The sequence below is a fragment of the Porites lutea genome, chromosome 12 (genome assembly GCF_958299795.1).
Source record: "Porites lutea chromosome 12, jaPorLute2.1, whole genome shotgun sequence".
Taxonomy (NCBI): Eukaryota; Metazoa; Cnidaria; class Anthozoa; order Scleractinia; family Poritidae; genus Porites; species Porites lutea.
The window spans coordinates 15,848,188-15,866,662 of record NC_133212.1 but is presented as its reverse complement, the minus strand read 5'-3'; the positions used below and the strand labels follow the sequence as shown (position 1 = coordinate 15,866,662).

Sequence of the window (18,475 nt, the reverse complement as noted above, 5' to 3'; positions counted from 1 at the left end):
AGAATTCTTTCTGTAGTTTTGTGTTGTCATTGTTGTTGTTGTTTTTTGTTGTTGTTGGGTTTTTTTTGGGGGGGGGGAGTGGAGAGGTCTGTTTAGCCTTTTCCTGGCGTTCAGATAGTAGAGCGCGGGCGAAAAATTAAAGAGGAAAAAAACAAAAAAAAGGAGGGCAGACCAGTCTCCCCTCGTTTTTTCCCCTCGTTTTCCCAGCGTACGATTTAACTCGCTCCCCACCATCTGAACGCCGCGCTTTACTATCTGAGCGCCTGGTACATAAAGTCAACAGTATAGGGAAAGGGAATGCATATATGGGGAAATATGCGCACTGGAAAAGAGTACAGTATGCTTTATTTCATAGTGTTAACACTATTTATTATCGATATTGTTTATCACTTTTAGGAGCAATACATGTTGTGTTACAAGACAATCCACGCATATTTGGATTCCTTTGGCGAATATGCGAACTTCTCAAAGCAATAGTCCTCTGGATAACAAACGGCTTATTCCTATTCTTTCTCGTCCTTACATTTTTGACACAGGTCCTAAATATATAAATGTTCAGTGATATGCTTCTTTGAATGACGTCACAAGTCTATAGCAACTGATCATGACTGAAGCTGTGTTCACACCACCACTGAAACATGTTCAGACTTAACATGTTCCAGAAATTATCTTGACTCATTTCACCCCGAGGGGGTACTTGGGTTAATTTTTGCTGGGTGTGAGCCGCTGGACTCTCAGAGCCCCTACCCCATTATAGTCTATTTTGTGACCAATTATAGACCCCATCACTTTTGGGCAAATATGTAATGTTTGTGATCCCAACTTAGTCACTTTCTATTTATGTATCTCCATTATAAATCGTTTAAATAGGTCATCCGAAAATGAATTGACCCAAGTGCCCATCAGACTCCTGATTGACCCATTTCTGAAAGAAACACAACTTTACTTTTCACCTACAGTACATTAACATTCTGCTACGTTTGGTAATCGTAAATATGAAGTACTTTCTTACCTTAAAAATCCGAAAATGTGCGACACCGTTATAGTTAATCCAGTCGTGAAAGTGCGACCCCATCCAGCGGCACATCCCCATTAGCCTCTCATAAGGGAGTACCCCCACCCCCACCCCCCCCCCCCCCCCACGAGACTTTCACCCACCTTAACTAGTCAAATATGAGTTTTTGCACAGCCGCTCTAAGTTAGGGAGGGTTAAATTTTAAAACAAATATGATTATACTACAAGTGTGAACGCAGCTTAGTCTTGTAGTTTAATTTACAATGACGTTAAACATCTTCGCATGAGCGACAAATCAAAATTCATAAAGAAGAAGACGAGGCTAACATGTAGTGATTTGGATTAATCATTTTTGAGCTTAACTACTTAAATTTTCGTGGAGTGGATCTCCACCCCGGTAAAGGTTGAAAATGCTGTTAGGTTTTAGATTTTTTTATGTTGAATCTCAACCCCCAACCCCCAAGTGAAAAACAACGCGGCCCGCTGCGTAAGTTATTAATAATTCTTACCAAGGCTTCTATAATTATAATTTTGTAACTGAGTCGTAACAGGTAAACTTGAAAGGCGAATAGTTCACTCAGTCTGCTTGGCGGCAGTATGCTTGCCATTGAAAATTGATTAACTAATCGAAAAGATTATTGGTCATGTTTGAAGAATGGCAGTTAAATTTTATACAGCAAAATTTATTAATAATTGTTAGAGAAAATTCAAAATAAGTAAGTACATTTAATAGTTATCGGAAAGAAAATAGAATTATTTATTCGTGAAAATAATAAAATGAATTTTCTTAGTACCGTAAAGGACAATATAGGCGTTATGTTGTTTACGGAATTTGCAACAATTTCTCGCACTTCCTAACTACGGCCAGCGATATATCCATGTATATGGTTAAAGCTTTCATAAGCGATTATATATCCACACCTATAAGCAGAATGGAGATAGCTGACCTTTGTGAAGCAATAAAAAAAGATTCTCTGAATAATCATTGTCAATGAGATATATTTTTTTCTTCATTCTTCAATTAATACTGGAGATTAAACTCGGTTTCCCTTTACAATTGTGTGTGATAAATCAAGTTCTTCTGGAACCGAACAATTGCGATGAAAGTTACGGCTTTTGGTCAGAGCGTAGCAAAGAGAAGATGATCAGGAGAAGTGGCAAAGGCATTGGCAGCAGCAGTAGAAGCAGTAGTAGAACGAGCAGGAGTACTAGCAGGAACACCGGCAGTACCAGTTGTAGTAGTAGGGGCAGTAGCAGCAGCAGAAGCAATATCAGCAGTAGTAGTATTTCCAGGAGCAGCGGAAGCGCGCGACAGGGGCTGTAACAAGAGCAATATCAGGAGCAGAGCAGTAGCAGGAGACGCAGCGGCAGCAGTAGCAAAAGCAGAACCGTAGCATTAGCCAGAGCAAGAGGAGTAGCAGTAGCAGTAGTAAGAACAGTAGCAAGAGCAGTAATAGAGCAGGAGCAGTAGCAAAAGCAGTAGCAAGAGTAGTAGCAGACGTTAGCAGTTGCAGGAGCAGTAGCAAGAGTGGAAGGAGTAGCAGAAACAAAGCAGTTGTAGCAGAGCAGTAACAAAGCTGGAAAAGTAGCAGCAGTAGTGACAGAAGCAGAAGCTGTAGCAGCAGTAATACATTAGGTAAAAACTACGTTAGCGGTAATAACCTTTCCAGTTTGGTCTGTGTCGGCTCGCCATCGCCATAAAATGTGAAAGTTGTGTGGTGAGGGATAACAGAAACGAGAATGCAAGTAAAACCACAACCTCGAAATGCCAATGAAAAGTAAGTACGCAAACAGATGAAAGTTGTGATGAAAATTGTATTGCAAACAGATAGCCAAATGCGGAAATACAAACAAACAAACAAAAAGGCCAAAAAAAGGAAAATTGCCTTTAAAAATGCAAATGCGACAGAAACAAGACACGTTTTCGGGAAACTGAACAATTCTTGGCTTTAGTTAACCTGCCATCAGATGACTCTCTTCCTTTTGTGACTTTCGTGCTGTCACAAAAGACGGAAAAAAAAAGACGAAACGCCTGATCGTAGGTTAATATATATATATATGGGCATACCACAGCTAAAAATTCAATGACATAAAATGAAAGAGCTTGCTATATTGCTTCCCTTTGAAAATGTCTTATAGAAAATTTACTGGGTGCAAAATATTCATGTTTCGCTTTTCAATTAAACCATAGTTTATTCACTACAAAAACAATAGTAATTCACCCACATTTGGGTTGATGGCCTCTGTATGTAAGGGAATTAACCATCTAAAGGGTGTATAAAATTGGTTGGAAAAATAATCGGAGTTAATCCATGTTTTGAAGTTATTTTGTTTTCCTTGTCTTCACTACTGTTAAAGGGACTGTTCGACAGCTGTTAAGATTATTTTGTTAAGTCTGTTAATATTGCCAAGATGGGTCAGTTTTTGCTAAGGCAAGTGCCTGCTACGCAGGCTAATTGTAATCCTTTTTAATCTTCTCCGAGTAGTTTGCCCATCCGTGCGTTATTTTGTATTTCCAGTGCTATCCATACAACCTCGTCCCGAGGGCGCTTTTCCCCCACCTCAAGAGCCTGAGGTAAACGCCCTGGGGACGAGGTTGCTAACCATACCTTCTGTTCCAGCTTATTTTTGCGTTTCATTTCACTTAAGCTGGTGGCACTTCTCAATATTTGAATTTTTGAAACATTTCATGACACAGCCCTTGTAATTTCTTACACAGGCATATAGACCATAGTTGCGTTACAAACATTCTTGGGAGGTGGTGAAACTCACTGAAAGGTCAGTAAACTCGAGTAGGCAACACATGTTTCACCGTGAGGATCTTTTTGTACTAGGCATTGAAATAATTTTCTCTTAGTTACAAAACAAATTTGAAGGTGGTATCATTCAAGTGTGAGTTCGTTTCAACACCACTCGTTTTTCACGATTAGATGCTCCGATCTTGCCGTGTGGTAGGTTTTTTCTGTTTTCAGTGACAGCAAGCAGGAAACAAAGGATTGAAATGCATCTTGCGGCTTTATTCATTATTTATGACAGTGACACGTCTTGAAAGTGCTCCACATCATGTCCATCAGAGTGTGTTCACTTTATTATACGTATTGAATGATCAACACATTTGTGACTGTAAGGACTAGAGAAGGACCGTATTCTACGAGCGAATTGACAGAACTTTGCTTGGCACTAAGAACAAAAACTAGAATTTTGCATGCTATTTAGTTGTGGTTTTTAGAAGAGAGCTTGTTTTGAAGTTTTTTAAGGCGTAACGCAAAGTAAACATACAATCAATCGGCCATACGTTGTTCCAAATGAAAACAAACAAGCTTCCGAGGATATTAAAGCTACCTTTTTTATCTGCGGAATTCAATTTGCGTTATCGATGGGCTGTTGACCAAGATAAATTTGGCTATCAAGGACTATCAAAGCCGCGCCTTACCTTCTTATCTGGGATATTTGCGCGTGTCAATGATTAGAGGACACTAATTGAATTCTCGTGACAAGCCAGTTCATGAAGTTTGTTATTTCTGAGATTTCAAGGTAACTTCGCTGATAAGGAAGATTCGGCCTCGTGTCATTTCCTTAGAGCCCTTTTACGGACTGCGAGATAAAGTTCCAATCTGTTAAATTGCTCCAACAGGATTAGTCACAAATCACACGTCAATGATCACGCCATCATCCACTGAAGCAAGAGTAAAGAGGCTTTGGTGGCACCATCAAGATGATTTCTCAAAACTTTTTACTTTTGACGGCAGTTAAAACAACTTGTAACAATTGAGATTTTTGCCAAGAAGAGTCTTGGGTCCACCCAGTTCTGAGCTCAGTGACCTTTCACATAAAGTAGGACAGTAATTAATTTTCGCGGAGACGGGAAAGATAATTATGAAGGATAGTTCAGTGTCTTCAGTCAGAGATTTTTTTCTTAGATAAGATACTTAAAAACCCTCAACATGACCAGCCGACAGTAATTGATTTTTACTTCTAAAAGAGTGAGTTTATTACGTCTGCTACAAGCTTAGAACACCCACGTTTGGCACGTTTTGCTCCGACGTCGCTTTATGTAAAGAAACAACTTTTTCAGTTAAGATTGTACGATCAAACGCATGCAAACTGACCTGTATTGATCTCCAGGTGTCCGGAGAGTATAGAGAGATTCAAGTTGTGGGTTTTAATATCATGGCCAACCAAGGTGTTTTGCCTGTGCCTACCTGTACAGTAAATTAGACCTGGTAAAATCATAGGGCATCATAGGCTCTTGTATCTAAAAAAAATCATCAGTACATCGTACGATTTTAATAGGAACTCAAGAACGAAAAAAGTTGCAAAACCATACAGGAAACATACCAATCCTTATTTCTCAGTTACAGCATCCGGTATCGGGAAAAGACTGATCAAGAAAAAAAAAGCTTAAATATTTGATATTGCTCACATTATTGACGCTTGATGTCGAACTTGAAACACTAAATGGCCAAACAAAGCAGAAATCAAACACACTTTTCATGCCGATGTTGCTTTTATAAACACAGCGTTTACATGAAAACGATTTTTCAACATGTTTAGGCTTCATTTCACACGGTTTCATTTAACCATCAGCTGAGGCATTTGAGGGCAGAAGTCGTCAAGCAGCGATATTTCCCGCGGTGATCAACTTGTTATAAACGGACAATAACAAACGCGATATTATATTTCAAGTATCATATACCAGCTACAAACGGACTCCGAGAGCTCTTAATGTTGCGTCCACTATAAAAGCCTGAGGGAAATTAATCCGTGAATGAATCTTGACCTTAACATCCAACTTTGATTACGGTGATCTTGAGCAGAACACGCCGTGTAATCTTCACCTAAATCCTGAACACAGGCACAAATCATATTTCTCCTTGGGTGTCGCTAAATGGTCAAATGATATTTTTGGAAAATTTATGAGGAGGACGTGACAAGCATTCGCGGGACAGAAAATGAAGGAAAACATCGAATACAAGCGCTACAAAATGGTGTTTAGTACCTTCATTATGCTTGGTGTGCTGTGGGTTGCAAGGGCCGATTCAAACGGTGAGTATTGAACCAGTATCCATGTACGTCGTTATTTCCATCAAAATACATCTGGTCTCTAATTTCTTTGAGCTCTTTTTTTGTTCGCTGCTAACCTTTTCTTGTACTGGTATCAAAATTTAGGAAGTCTTTATATTTATAAGTTTCTGATTTAGTGGAACTGTTGCACTAAAGTCGCATCGTTATTTCTCTCATGTTGAATCGACACTCATCACGTTTCTTTTCTAAGTAAAACTTCCTAAGAGCCATTTTCAAGAGCACACGTTAACTTTCCTTTAGAGTTAGGCTACAACACTTTGTATATGAAACTCACAAACAGCTGAATTCAGTTTCTCTTCTAAAGAAACGCTGCAAAACGTGGGTAAATCATTTGTCGGCTAAACTTTTGAAGTGATGATTTAACATACTCGCAGCATTATAAGATCAGAATGCCTTTCCAGGAGAATTAATTAACGTCCAACTTGCTGTTATTATGGCAAGAGTTTATGCTCTGGTATGTGCTTATCTCGCTCTACTGGTATTGGATGAGGGCAATGAGTCATATATAGAAAGATTTGTCCCTTTTGAATTTATTAAAAACAGCTACTACAGTAATGTTAAACCAATCATAATTATATTATAGAGACATAAATCGGGTTGTATTCAGCCAAGATCATATATTTATAACATGCTCATGTTTCTTGATCATACATCCTCTGATTAAAACTGTCACTCAGGAATTTCAGGCGATTTATTGATCTTGCTGTTTTTGCGTTTCATCAAAAACTTCCCATTATCAGGCTGTGTTTATCGTGGGTCCTAAGTCTATCATCTCTGTTTACCATTCCTTTCAAATTGTTTCCATTGTTTCCCAGTTGTTTCAAAGTTTTGCTTTCTAAACAAACAACAGTTATGCGAGTAAGATGTGCTTGTCATTTTGTAAACTAGTCAGTGGACGATCGAGGCACTTTTACGATATTTTTATATTCAAGTTATTTCTTTTTCGTCTTTTTCTCTTGTCGGCAAAAATCCTCGATGACGGAAAGTTGTCATTCAACTTAGTGTGTTGAACAGTCCTTTTTTTGTTGTTGCTGTGATGTTTCTTTTTCAGCATTTCTAAAAATAAGAGCCCCACTTTTCAGTCCCCTTTGGGCGATTGGTTAATGAAGAAAGAAAGGTCAAAAGCTGAAAATGTGCTGTGCAGACTGTTGATTTGAGAAAAAAAAAACAAAGAAACAAAATAACACAGTTTGCACAAAACGACCTTGGGTGAGGGCACTGATTATTTAGAAGACTCCTTTCTAAACAAGTAATCCGACTGCTTATATACGAAAGCTTGAAAACTACTGTCCCGAACCGACAAGGCTAGCCTATTCTTTACAAATGCTTCCAAAGTATGGACATCTGTTCTATTGGCCTGAAAGATCCAAACCTAAACTCCAAAAGTGCTTATACCCTATGAAACCCTCTCTAAACCACTCTTACTGTCCGAGTGCGGAGCAGTGTCCGACTGACTGATTGGTCTGATCGTCCTGATGACCAATAAGTATTTCATTTGCGCAATGAATTAGTTGAACCTGATGGTATAGAGCAATTCTTCTTATGTTAGACATATCTTCTATTTACAAAAGAAAAATTTCATTACAGAGGAAAGCAGGCCTGGGTACCCCGTTAGTATTTCGTTCACTTGAACTGTTGAATTTATAAACGTATGTCCAGTCGTATTCATTGAATTAAAGCCACCCCCCGGGCTCTAAACCTTGTCAATGGACACTAGCTGAACGATGAAATAGATCTGTTTTGGCTATATGTTGTAAAGTTTGAGGTTTCCGGCTAAATGAATGAAATAATTTGTCGCAGTGATAATTTGGCAGAAGACCCAAGTGTGTAATCAATTTCCGGTCACTTGGCAATCTCACGCCTTGCAATTCACAGATATACAATGAAACCTAAAGAATCAGTGACAATACACAGATCTTACCTTCTTTGAAAATTCTACGTTCATAAGGAAATGTAAATTAAAGCCCCAGTTTGTTCAGCCAAAAAGAGAGTAAATTGAAATTAACTGTTTCAAACCCATGAGCATTTATTATGGCATTTTAAAGTTTGCCTGAGTTTGTAAAGCTTATACGTGGCGCGCACAGCTTATTCCACGACACATAATCCACTTTTAGCTTTTAAAACATGCAAGTACTGAAAGGCAAAATGGATAAAACAAACTCGAATTAAAGCTCTTTTTCCCTGTAACAATGACATAAAATATAGGGCGTAATATTGGAGTTCTTGTTTTGCCATCTTAAACTCATATTCGCGAAAGCCAAAACGAAGGAGGAAGTCCTTTGCTGTATACAGCCATTGCGAGAGAGGTCGTCGGAAAAATGTGCACGCGTCAATACCGAAAGGTAATATGGGATATGATCAAATAAACTGTGCCTGACAGTTGTAGCTCTCGAACCTACTTTTGTTGCTTTCCTTTAGCACTCGCAAACATACGTCCATGGCTTCTCGTGCCATTCTTTCAAATTTCTTCGAAGAACAGCTAACTCAAAACCACCTACAATTAAAGCTTTCGGGATTGTTGCGTGCACGTTTTCCGACAACCTTTCACGAAATAGCTGTAAATTCAGTGGCTGATGGAAAGCTGATTAGGGAATTATACTGAACCAAATACGACGCTGCTTTAAGCAGTGTCGTGACAGAGAAGTTGATTGTCGCGTGCCTTTTAGTAGGTATGGGCCATTATTGGTGACTTCAGTGTCTCAACTTATAATCCACATGTACAGTCCATATCATAATCGACTAATGCAACCGTCTGCTTTCAGAGAATATCCGACCCAAATCGCATATCCTACACATATCGCTTTGCCGCTCAGTTGTGCACTTCTCCCGATAAGACCGCCATGCTGCACAGGTTAGGCACACCAAGTAAATCCCACCAGATTCAATGCGGGTTCGTTTGTTCGGTGATTTCCTCCTAACTTCTAGCCTGCAAATACAGGGTACAGCCGTTTCGCGAGAAGCAAGGAGTAAGGAGAAACGACTGTATTCGCAGGCTACAGCAGGCAGGCAGGCAGCTACATTCACATCGCAATACGTTTTTGGGTACTAAGGAACAGCACATTTTCCCTTTTCGTGACGCCGAGGCTCTTTTCACCAAACTGTTTTTAAACCTCCAAGAAGCAGTCCAAAGTGGGATTTATTTTGGTTAACAGTGTGAACCTTGCGTGATTTCGAACCTTTTTAAAGACAATATGGGTCTTATTTTCATTAAAATGCTCTAGTTTTCACTCAAAACAGCTGCAAGCCACACTTGTACATAGACCGTCCTGATTCGGCTAGCATGACATAAACAGAAAACTATGCTTTAAAAAATACGGTGTCGGTGCAGGAGATGACTATAGGAGAATAGCACCGAGCTACAGTGCACGAACGATAACCTTTAGAACTGTATAACTCATCAAAGCCAACGTCGGAGGTTTTAGAAACTTTCTCTTAAACTATATAGGCCAGTTTTTCATCGCTGTTACGTCTTTCTCGTTATAATTAGATTATTGTCCGATTCATTTTACTCTCTATACGTTGTTATCGCCTCGTTAGCAATATTTTGCTGTTTGTTAAAATAACGTTTTTCGCTTCCCTTCGAACATTTGGAGCAGATAAGACTAATTTTTTCAATATTGGGTTTTATAATTTGTCTTAATCTTTTCAATGTAATCTCGTCTCTGCACCTTTTTAGCATTTAACTTTACATCAGTAAGTAATTATTGCTTTGTTATTACTTCAATCTGTACAATACTGAGTTGAAGAGAATGAAGGCACAAATCTTCAAGAAATAAACAAACAGAGAAATTCCATTTTTCTAATTCTCCTCTATTCCCTCCGCGAGGGTTGCTTTGCCTCTTCTGTAAACCTTTTTAGGTGTAAAAATATTGCCAGGTTTTGTTCTGGTATGAATATGGGACTGCATGGACTTTTCGCAGAAGCACGCAAGATCCTTTAATTTGGAAAACGCTGTAACATACACGTAAAAATATCCTGTCCTGATTAATTCAGCTTTCTCTCTTTCTTTCGTTTGCATCTCCTTTCTTTTCTTTTCAAAATAGCATTTCAAGATTTCTTATTCCCTGAAAATCACGAGGACATAATTTCTTGTTGACGATTGGTCAGTCTTTCTCGTTCGTATGTGGTTTAAGGATGATTTTCATGGTTAACGTTTGCTTAGGGCAATATTGAACAAAACCTACAATCGATGTGAACGTTTTAAATTTTGGCAATAAACTCATTTTCACACTAACACCCCAAAAAAGACCCAAAACATAGAGGGCATAAAATTAAAACTGCTTTCAAATCTGGATATACGCTGTGGTGACTTTTATGTTACGAATCGTACGCAAGAACAACTTTCCATTTGTGACATTTTTCATTGTCACATGAAGATAAATAACTACATTTTAAGAAGAAGTAAGTCTTTATTTAGCCTGCATAGCACGCGTCCCACTTTCGCGGGTTGGAAACGGAATGTCGGTTGCATTCAATATTATTAACATCTTCTGTAATTCTCACAACTTCTTTCCTTTCAGAGCTTGATCCACCTAGTTATCTTGTTGGGTATGTAACTGGTGATACGTCTATCAAACTCTCCTGGGAAGTTAAATCTTCTTCAAACAATACAGTGTTTGAGCTAAGGTGGAAAATAGGCGACAACGAATCGTCTATGTTGCTTCCCGGTTCAACTGGAACTATCACACTAAAGAATCTCCGAGTTTACACTCAGTATCTCTTTCGAGTAAGAAAAGGTACTTTGGATGGCAAATGGGGTGCATTTACCAAATTCACAAGTATCTGGACCCCGGAGGGAGGTAAGAATATGAACGGTTATGACAAAAAAAAGCGTTCATTGGTCTATTCTCAGACCTTCTATTTTTTCTTTAAAGATCGTTCGGCGCAGGTATGAACCGAGTGAGATTCATTACCTGCCAGCGCAAAGGGGTTAAGTGGGTAAATGCCACTCTCGTTCTCGCGTGTTCAAATACCCGGAAACAGGTAAATAAATAAAGAAAAGAAGAACACGACTATGGACAGGCTAAGTGTTAACAAGACAAATCATTATTCTTTAGAAAAGGGAAAAAGCCCAAAAATATTAAATCGTAGGCATGTGCACCTCATCTCATATGTGCAAATATGGAGGCCATATAGGAAGGGTTACGCCTGCAATGAATGATCAGATTTCTGGCATGCTCCGAATATGTCTCATTATCAGCCTCAGGTCAAAAGTTTACCACTTTTCCTTTAAACTGCTTGGATTAAAAAGGGATTGGATTGGATTAAAAGGATCTATGTTTTGTTAAAGGGATAAAACCATGAAATAATTTGCTTTGTCGTCAAAAGAAAGTTTAATTTTATGAGTGTGCAAAGTTTGTCTCACCAGGAAAAGACGCTACGACTATGAATTAAGCGTCAAACTTTTCAGTCTTCGCCCGTAATTTTAACAGTCTCATTTCTCCAAACTTCATTCAATTTCATATGCCATTTTTATTATTGGAATGTTGCAAAATTTGATTTAGAAACATCTTAGTTAAGTACAGTAAAAACCCGCGTATAAGAACCTAACATTTAAGAACTTGTTAGGCTAAACTTTCATTTTTAAGCACCCTTCACATAAGAACCATTTTAGGCTAAAATCCTAAAACAGGTTCTTATTTTCAAAAAATATATATATATAGAATTAAGAAATTTTCTCAAAAAAAAAAATATATATATATATATATATATAACACAGTCTGTATGCAATAATACTCTAAACACTATAGCATGGTTACATAAAACTTTACCATAGGTTTGACTGTAACAGAATCAGATTAAAATAGTATAGTATTTTGCTTAACGAAGCCTCCAAGAATACTGTTTTTGGACATTAAACACCAGATCATTTAAAAATTCAGCTTTATTTCCTGAACAAAAGTTAAGAACCTAATTAAGAACCTAGTTAGCCTAATTTTACACTAAATACCATTTATATAAGAACCTGTTTAGGCTAACTTGGAAAAACCTAGGTTCTTATACGTGGGTTTTTACTGTACCTATTGAGGCACAAGGAGAAAGTAAAATTACGCATGTTTTACTTAATATTAAAATATGAACTGAACTAATCGCTATCTATTTTGTAATAGTACCCACAGCCCCGCCAGACAATGTGACAGCATACAACACCAGTTCCTTCAGCATTATGGTGTTTTGGTCGCAAGTTCCCAGTCCCTACCGTAACGGCCTGGTGGTTGGTTACAAAGTCTGCTATAAACGTGCCGATATCATTGAGAGTGTGTTGTACTGCATAGCTGTTTATGCCCTGGGGATGGAAATTGGGGGATTGAAAACATATACACCTTACTGGATCACAGTCCTGGCTTACACTACCAAGGGCGAAGGTCCAACGAGTAAACCTCTATTGGTGTGGACCGATGAGCACGGTGAGTGAAATTGTCATAAAATTTTTGTCAACAAAGTTTTTAGATTCAAAACATAGCCGAGGCAAGACAACGAGCAGTTGTCCCAACTCTTCGACGGTCTAAATTTATCGCGAATCTTGCCCACGTTAACAATGGTGGCTGTCGAATTATGTTTTAAACGAAGTTAATGGAAATTAACAAAAAATCTCTGGTGAACAATTAAGAAAATCAAAGGAAAGCTCTAAGAAGTCTACAAGGAGTGTCTCCAGAAGTAAAAAGTAACCTTACTTCCTACTGGCTGAGGCCAGACAAACAGGCTGACTTACTGACTGACTACTGACAGATTGACTGACTGACCTGCTGACAGACTGACTGACTGACCTACTGACTGGCTGACAGACAGACTGACTTGTGACTGACAGACAGACTGACTGATTGACTGACTGACTGACTAGTGACTTACTAACAGACTGACTGACTCACTGACTGAATAACTGACTGACTAACTGACGGACGGACAGACTGACCAACTGACTGACTGAGGGATGAACCTTTTGTTTCTGATACTAAGAAGTGATGGTGCATTTCAGTTTCCGATTTTCTTTGTCTTTCAGTTCCGTCAGCAGCGCCGAAATTATTGTCTTTTTCATCCAACATCACTGCAATCAAATTTTCTTGGGCCCCAATACCTCAAAAGCACGTTAACGGAATCTTGCGTGGTTACTACGTCATCTACTGGCAGTGGCCGCGGTCGTCTCCTGACAATCTTGTGATTCAAGTGAACCAGTCAACTCTCAGCGTGGTCATTACAGGTCTCCAGGAAAACACCACATATGGGATACGCCTGGCAGGGCTTACTAAAGTCAGGGGTCATATTAGGAATGGCGCTCTTAGCCATACTTATAATGTTACTACAAAGTATGGTAAGGAGAAATTATGTTGATATTTCTCGTCAATTTAATGTTGAACTTTTTTATCACTTTGTCAGAGTCACGTGCCTACTTTTTCTGCGAACATCAAATCGGCAGATAACATCTCTCTATCAACATTAAACAACAGCATTATACCTAACTGACTGGAAGGGGCGCTATTCCGGTAAAACTTAGGTCTTTGCTGGAAAATAGGGGCAGAACAAACATCGGTGATTGTTGTTTAAAATCTCTAATTTTGAAGTTTATGATTGGCGGTATTAAGATTACAACGGGGATAAACTTTTTTTTTGTTGAAATTATTTTAGTTGGAGAGTAAGCGATTTGTGTCTACAGAAAGAAAGTATTAGATCAAGTAGAGAATGGGGGAGAAATAATCAAACTAACCGCTGCTTGATTAGCTCAGTTGGGAGACCTCCGGTCTGCTAAGCGGTGGGTCGCGGGTTCAACCTCCGGTCGGACCAACACTCAGGTTCTTTACCGAAATAACTGAGAAGACAGTGCTACCTTTGTAATGGCATAAGCACACGGTAAGACTTTCTAGTCTTCTTGGATAAGGACAAAAACCATAGGTCTTGTTTCACAGCACTCTCACTTATCAGGTTCTAGTAGGATGGAAAAGAACCCACACCACTGTTCGAAAAGAGTAAGGGACGTAAACGCCGGTAGTGTGGCCAACCTTTCCTGGGCTGGGTGGCTTATCTGTAAGGAGATATCTGAATATAGGGATAACCTTATGTTCCTCCTTTAGATGTCGTAATGGCTACCTGTAAATAGTGTATGAACTTGTCGAACTACTATAATTGAATATTCATTGTTAGGTCTTAGTCACTGTAATGTACGGCTTAATAAGTCACTAGCTTTAAGCACTTGCAGTTACGAAAGGTTATTTGTTAAACCTCTTTATTTTTCTCTACAGTCTTAAAAGCTCCGCAGAACGTCAAAGTATTCAGTTCCTGTTCTACCTGCTTGAGAGTGAGCTGGGATCCAGTTTACATTCCTGATATTGACAATCCTGTAACAGGCTATCGCCTAATATACCGTGACACATCAGGGAAGGTGTACGCTAACGAACTTGGGCCTAAACAATCCACTGTTCATCTGACGGGTCTTGACAAGTTTTCTACATACACGATAACAGTGTCTGCTATGACTGAAGCAGGATCGGGGAGGACCAGTGAACCCATTACTATAGTCACGCTCGAGGACGGTTAGTTGCATCCTCATATACCATGACCCATAATACTAGAAAGAATGACATGGTCTTCCCAAATTATTCGTTATAGTTTTTGTCAGTTTGCTGTTTTGTCGGTTGGTTTTGTTTTTGTTTTGTTTTTTGTTTTTGTTTTTGTTTTTTGTTTTTTTATGTTTGCCATCTTTTTTGTTTATGCTTTTTCCCTAATCACTTGTCGCGATAAAAAATAAGGCTCTAGAGTTCAAGTAAGTAAAGGAAATAAAATGGAACAGTCAAATTAAAAAATATGTTAACAGGGTAAGAAACAAAGTTATGAAAGATGCACATAAATACTGACATGTGAGTGACTTGCGGGAGTGGGTAACCAGTGGTTCCCCCTGGGGAAGATGTCTAAGGAAAGAGCGCAGAAAATCAACACTGATGAGGTCTCACTACCCAGATCTAGGTTGTGCTTATGATTCGTTGAATCAAATTTCCCTCTCGGCACGACCAATGGGAGACACTACCCGGATCTCAGATATGAACAGTAACGCGTCATCAGTATGGAAGTTCTGCGCTCCTTCCTCCGACGTAATTTCGCGGGAAACCAGTGATATCGTCTCAGAATGTCACATGTTTTCTCCGACTACTCCCGACAAAAATAACACTATATTGTTGGTCTTAGTCCCTAGCCGCGCCCCAGAATCAATCCAGGTGCAAAGCACTGGACCACGAAGTATCTTAATAGAGTGGAGCCCAGTCCCCCAGCAGTACGTGCACGGTATTCTACGAGGCTATCACGTTTACTACAAAACGGGAAAGCCCAAAGTTAAACGTTCGACAAGTCTTGTGGGGGTAATAAAGGCCATGTCTGTTAACAAGTCGAGTCAGAATTTGGAAATAACAGGCTTGGAACCCTTCACCAGCTATGATGTTTGGGTTGCTGCGTTCACTGAAGCGGGCAGCGGACCATCAAGTACTCCTGTCACCGTAGTTACCGATGAAGATGGTAAGTACCTCACGTGACTTTTCACATGAAAATAGGCCCTGGGGAAAATATTACAAAATTCTTTAAATTGTCGTTTGGATAGTGTTTTATGTAAACCTACTTTTGCATTATCTTTTCTACACAAATAGCTCTTGCGTCCGTTCGGCAAAAATTTGGATACTGCAGCAGGAGCCTATGGGTATTTGCTCCTCTACTCAGCTTGTTTGCGTCACGGTGCAAACGCAGTTGTGAGCACCTTTGTCTTTTTAATACATTCAGAAATGTGTCAACGAGAGAAGTGAGTTGGAAGGAATTCCTTTTAAAAGTTACGTGCCGTTGTAACAAAAGAGGACGGAATAATTACACGCTATAGATTTCTATCGGTGGTATTTTTGGAAATCGGTCATTGCATGTGCAGTGGGGCAAAGAAAGAGAGATGTAATGTGAACCTCAGGTTTACATGAGGCTCTATCCAACTGGCAATTTTGTAGGATCGGAAGAACGGAGTTTTGAACTCAGTTTGAACTTTTCCGACTTCAATGTGACTAACGCAGTAACCTGGAAAATGAACTTTTTTAAATCGACCATCATGCATCTGAAACTACTTTGTTTGTCTTCGTACTAGCACCAGCTCGACCTCCACGAATTCGTAACATCTCAGCTAAAACCTCTGAATCGGTGTTCATAAGATGGGAGCCCATTCCACAGCGACATATAAAAGGAATACTGCAAGGCTATCAAGTGCATTACAGCGAAGAGAGCTCCCGCCTTCCCGTCTTAAAGAAGAAGATGATTACGGTAAATGCATCTGTCACACATTCAACGTTGCACCACTTGAAGCCGATGACCAGGTATCGTGTTTGGATCGCAGGCTTTACGGCAAAAGGTGCTGGACCTTCTAGCGAGAAGGAGTTTGTCTCCACGCCCCCAGCCGGTATGTTTAGGAAAGTTGTAATTAATTAGGATATCAACTCTAACATATAATACCCTATACCGAGGCGGCAGAAGCTTTGCACCGGACACTGTAAGTTTCTTTTTCTTATTCTTCCTTATCATCTTCTTCTTTTCTTAGCGATAAATTGATTTTGAAGGTTTGAAGATTTTGATTGGGGTGCTGCGGGAGTGGGGGGGGGGGGGGGGGGGGGCAAGGAGAGAAACAGCTCACATTGCGTACAACTCTGACTTGAATAGATAAAAAAGATCCACAACACTTAGTAAAATATTGTATACACCTCCGAAAAATCACCAGCAGTAAATTTGATTACTTTAATTTCATAAAACCATTTCTTAATTACATTCCAGTTCCAAACAGCCCTCATAGAGTGAAGGTGTTTACAGTGACCCCAAGGAGCGTGCGCATAACATGGCGTAGTAATCCGGCAACTACTAACAGCGTGACGCGTTACATGGTAAAGTGGCTGCGTGTGGGTAATCCCGATGATTCCAACGTAGATGGTCATAAGATTGTGAATGCGGGCTCGCCATACCACAGAGAAGCCCAGGTTGGTGGACTGAAGCCTTTTAACAAGTATTCTTTCATGGTGCGGGAGGAAGTTGGACAGGATAACTGGAGCAAGTTTTCTGGTGCTGTGGATGTCATAATGCCAGAAGATGGTATGTTGAAGTTCCACAAAATTATGCGAACTGTTTCGCCACTTATACTAGGCTTTGATCGATTGTGATCGTAAAAGTAGCATACTATGAGCAGTGCTGGTATATTTCTAAAATTATGCAAATAATTATGCTAGTTCTTGTAAATTATGCTCATTTTAGCAGAAAATGCAGAAATTATGCTTCTTTTTTCTACTTTAAATTTGGTAAAGGTACCTCAATGACTATACAAAAAAAGCAAGTAAATGGCAAATACTTTAACTTTAATACATCTAGAAAGAGCATAATTCATCGTCTGACAAAAGGGTATAAACATTTTAAAAATTAACAACCAGCAGGCGGACGCCATCTTGGGTAGCCGAGCAAGTTATGCGCATGCGTATTGAGTCTTGGGTGACTTCCTGTGAGACATAGGTCCCATGAATTTGACAATAAGCAAACAAAAAAAATTGATTTTGTTTCTTAAATTTGCCTGTAACACTGATCTCGTGCCCCCAAAAATGGTTGAAAGGTGAGACCAAAAAATAGTTATTTTTGAGAGCGCATTCGCATTTTGGTGCCAAGAATATCAAAACCAGCATTTTGAATTGAGTTTTTACGTACACATTTACGCGCATTTTTGAGGAGACCACAGCAGTCCTTTGTTGCGTTTTAGAAAATTTGACTTCTTCTATACGTCATGTGTAATTTATTTGTGCTGTAGGATTACAGAAAATGTATGGAAGAACTCAAGTTTTCAAAAAAAGCAACAAAGGACTGCTATGCACTCCAAGATTTAGTGTGTAGTTTCTTTAAGTTTAATTGTTACATTATTCAAAGGGAAAGTGACAAATATATTCAATCAGCAAGAATTATTTGACTTTGTATTCCTATACAAACTTTTAATTTTTCCACCATCTTGTCCTGATTACCCATCATGCCGCTACAATCGTGGTAAGTTCGAATTTTGTTTGATATGGTTCGATATAATGCTTGGGAGGTACATTTCAATTCAAAGTGGGCAGACGGCAAATTGTTGCTGCTCGAAATATGGTAACTGTTTGAGACGAAGCTGTGGTTTTGCCATTCAAAAGAACAAGGACACATAGCTGGCATTATTAACAAAATGAACTTTACAACCGTGACACAGCGTCTGTAAGCGTAAATTAAAGATGTGGCAGTCATTTTTCTCACCCCCTCGCCTTTTACAAGAGTCGAGTCCAATTTTTGGGATCGACGAGACAAAATTCAGGAGGTTTTGTCAATACTTGAAAACTGGTCTTACCTAAGTTTGTATGTATCCCTTTT

General features: G+C 39.2%; 2 protein-coding genes across 2 annotated transcripts in view; both read left to right on the top strand.

The window, feature by feature from the left end:
* LOC140953982 (receptor-type tyrosine-protein phosphatase epsilon-like) overlaps window positions 1-1,962 on the top strand; it is a 239,288-nt gene extending 237,326 nt beyond the window's left edge. The window contains exon 25 of the mRNA XM_073403370.1: window positions 397-1,962. Within this exon, the coding sequence (XP_073259471.1) occupies window positions 397-477 (81 nt within the window). The 3' untranslated portion in view covers window positions 478-1,962. The remainder of the gene's footprint in view (window positions 1-396) is intronic.
* A 3,950-nt stretch (window positions 1,963-5,912) lies between these two features.
* Window positions 5,913-18,475, top strand: part of LOC140921586 (receptor-type tyrosine-protein phosphatase F-like) — a 31,631-nt gene continuing 19,068 nt past the window's right edge. Inside the window, exons 1-8 of the mRNA XM_073371587.1 lie at window positions 5,913-6,061; window positions 10,621-10,899; window positions 12,211-12,507; window positions 13,101-13,409; window positions 14,335-14,625; window positions 15,275-15,598; window positions 16,203-16,511; window positions 16,880-17,191. Of these exons, the coding sequence (XP_073227688.1) occupies window positions 5,968-6,061; window positions 10,621-10,899; window positions 12,211-12,507; window positions 13,101-13,409; window positions 14,335-14,625; window positions 15,275-15,598; window positions 16,203-16,511; window positions 16,880-17,191 (2,215 nt within the window). The 5' untranslated portion in view covers window positions 5,913-5,967. The remainder of the gene's footprint in view (window positions 6,062-10,620; window positions 10,900-12,210; window positions 12,508-13,100; window positions 13,410-14,334; window positions 14,626-15,274; window positions 15,599-16,202; window positions 16,512-16,879; window positions 17,192-18,475) is intronic.